The 3,105-nt window shown below is 38.5% G+C and overlaps 1 protein-coding gene across 2 annotated transcripts in view; it reads right to left on the bottom strand.

Annotated features, from left to right (window-relative positions):
• Nucleotides 1-3,105, bottom strand: part of stab1 (stabilin 1) — a 71,588-nt gene that overhangs the window by 59,987 nt on the left and 8,496 nt on the right. For both annotated transcript variants that reach the window (XM_024269883.2, XM_024269882.2), the window contains exons 5-6: nt 1,117-1,186; nt 232-327 (exon numbers count right to left, since the gene is read on the bottom strand). In XM_024269883.2, coding sequence (XP_024125651.1) covers nt 232-327; nt 1,117-1,186 — 166 coding nt within the window. The remainder of the gene's footprint in view (nt 1-231; nt 328-1,116; nt 1,187-3,105) is intronic.

The following is a 3,105-nucleotide window of genomic DNA, read 5'->3' on the forward strand; positions in this document are numbered from 1 at the left end:
AAGCTCTGGTCCTCGTCTATATATATATATATATATATATATATATATATATTATGCATTTATTTATATAACTTATATACCTTATATACATATCTGTATGTATAATATATATGTGTATATATTTATACTGTATAAAATCGCCCTTCTCACCTTCTGCGGGTGGTTTCTCTTCCAAGCTCAGGTCCTCTACCATAAAATTCATCGTTTTTTATTTATTTCTTTTTGTCTCACCTACGTCACAGCGCTTCCCAGTGTACGGTGGCTGACACATACACTTCCCATCACCTTCTGGGCCTTGGTTACACACTCCACGCTGACAGTCACATTCTGCGTACAAACAAGAACCTCTTCAGAAACACATGTGCACAGTTCTCTAGTGGTAAAGTTCAAAATAAAATTTTCCTTTGAAAGTGAGGGGAAAAAAACCTGCTGCTGAAGGTGCAGAAATTTGCCAAAAAAAGGAAATGGTAGTTCCTCTGAAAGCTACATTCAGCAGAGCCAGAGTTAAGCTCTGACCTCCTCCAGGGATGTGGAAACCCAGTGGCAGGATCAGTCAGGAGGGTCAACACAAAGTCAGGGCTGAAACTATTACTGTTTTTCTCCACATCCCACCATGAGCAACATTCTTAGTATGCCTAACAGTAAAAAACATCTTTGCACAAAGCATTTAATAATTCCTCTATCCATAACCAAGCTCTCAATGAAATAATCAATAAGAAGTCAGTTTTCTAAAGCATCAGACAGACTGTCCCTTTAGGCTCAGCCTGAGACCGCACAGATGATCAGAAGTCATGATGTCGAAGGCATCTCTGTCTTCCATGAATGTCTGTTCACCATCTGGTATGGAATAAAGTTAAATACTTCAGCTTTATCAGTCTATCACTGTATCACTTCTTCCTGCCCCAATTAGGAAATATCCTCTATCTGTTCTCACTTCAGAAACTGGACTTGACTGTTCAGTATATGCTCCAGATCTCCTTCGTTTTCTGCACATTCAGATCACCTTAGAGAATCCCGACAGTTCAAAAGCTTTATCTAAGCAGACATAATTCAAGTCTAGATAAATGATCCTTTACACTTCCCAGAGGAAAAAAGTGGGAGGATGAAGGTGCCTACCTTGGTCACACTTTTTCCCGAAGGCTTTGGGATTGTTACAATCCTGACAGGCGAAGCCAGAGAAGCCGTCCTGCAGAAGCGGGATGGAGGGATACAAAGTCTAACCTTGGTTTGTTCAGCCACTTTTACGCAGCCACATTCAAACTTTCAAAGAGACACACAGATATGCAAGGCGGCAGGAACACAACAAGACTTACAAACAACTCAAATAACAATTTCTGACTAGATTGGCTACAATAAAAAAAGGGGGAAAAAAAGTTTTTGATTGAAAAAACCAACACCACAGCATTTTAGTCTTTGAGGCTTACAAGACCCACTCCAATGAAAAAGGTGTTTTGAATGTTTTTAACATCTTCTAGTAGCATTTTACTCATAATGAAAGACATATATGAAGATAATTAAAATTAAAAATTGTTTCTGAGTATTTCTTTAATCACATCATTGTGAATAAGGAGCAGACAAAAAAATGTCTTGTAGTTGTTATGTAGGTGCTGGCGGCAAGCCACAAACTCCCTTTTACGCTCTCTTCTGATGCATCCACTGTCTGACAAATAGATTGTAGTTAGATGGATGACGAGAAATGGGGACAGGCTTACTCCGCACTGACGGTCCAGGTCACAACAAGTTTTGATTTTTGTTAAAAAATTGACATGATCACACTTAAAATACCATTTGTAGTGCTTTTAAAACAGATTAAAAGATGATCAGAGTCGGTCTTAAGGCTTTAAATCAGGGGTGTCGAACTTAATTGTACAAGGGGAAAAAATCCAAAACACGTCTTAGGATAGACATTTATTGAACACTCTAAACAAAATATTTCAAACTTTAAAACCGTAACTTTTAAACATAATTATGAACTATATATATATATATATATATATATATATATATATATATATATATATATATATATTGTTACCTGTGATAATGCTACTGTGGATGCTGTAAGCTGAATTTGACCACTGAAGATGCAAGTGCTTATAGCTGAAGATGCTGAAATGATAGCTAAAAAAGCTGGAACTGATAGCTGAAAACACTCAAATTTGATAGCTGAAAACGCTGAAGATGATAACTCAAAACACTCAAGCTGATTGCCACCTAAAAAAATTGGCTAAACAACAAATAAGCCAAAAAACAAAAACAAAAAAAACATCTAACATGTAGCTAAAAAAATAGCTAAACTTCAATTTAGTCTAAAAAACTGAAAAGGTCTGAATTAGCCAAAACAGCTAGCTTGTAGCGGAAATATTAGCTAAACTCCAAAGTAGCCTAAAAAGTAAAAAAAAAAAAAACTAAATTAGCTGATAATTATCAGATAAAAATATTTTTTTTACGATTTTTCAGCAAATAAAAAATTACTCATTTACTCTTTTATAGAGAAATGAGTGAGGTGAAGATTTCAAAGTATTTTTTTAAATATCGGCATCACACAATGGAGTGTCTGGATCTACATCTAAGAATGGCTCTGTCAAGAATTAAGATTTTTCATGAAAGTGTTGTGACCCTTAACATAGTTTCATTTCCTTCATGTCTGCCTCTCCACCTTACAGGCCAATACACGAAGTCCTGCTTCACCCCGTTCTCCTCTTTCTGTCACATGACACACCCCATCAGGTCCATGACCACCATCGACATCATCTATACTCTGGGTCTGTCATGGCTGCACCCCTTCCTCATCCTCAGGCTGTTGGGAGCTAATCAGGTGATGAAGGACACCTGTTTACCTCCCTTTATTAGGAGCTGCTGCCCTCCAGTAAACCCCTGCACTGCACTGCACTGCACTGCACTGCACTGCACTGCACTGCACTGCACTGCACTGCACTGCACTGCACTGCACTGCACTACACTGCACTGGAACTTTTAAAACTACGAGTCTTGCCCCAGTACCTGTACCTCCTGCTGTTTCCTCTTCCTACCTGGACAGCCTGAAGGACATCCTCCTGCACCACCCTCTACATCAGCCCTCTGCTGTGCACTCCCTCCATCTCC

Source organism: Oryzias melastigma, linkage group LG5, assembly GCF_002922805.2.
Source record: "Oryzias melastigma strain HK-1 linkage group LG5, ASM292280v2, whole genome shotgun sequence".
NCBI lineage: Eukaryota > Metazoa > Chordata > Actinopteri > Beloniformes > Adrianichthyidae > Oryzias > Oryzias melastigma.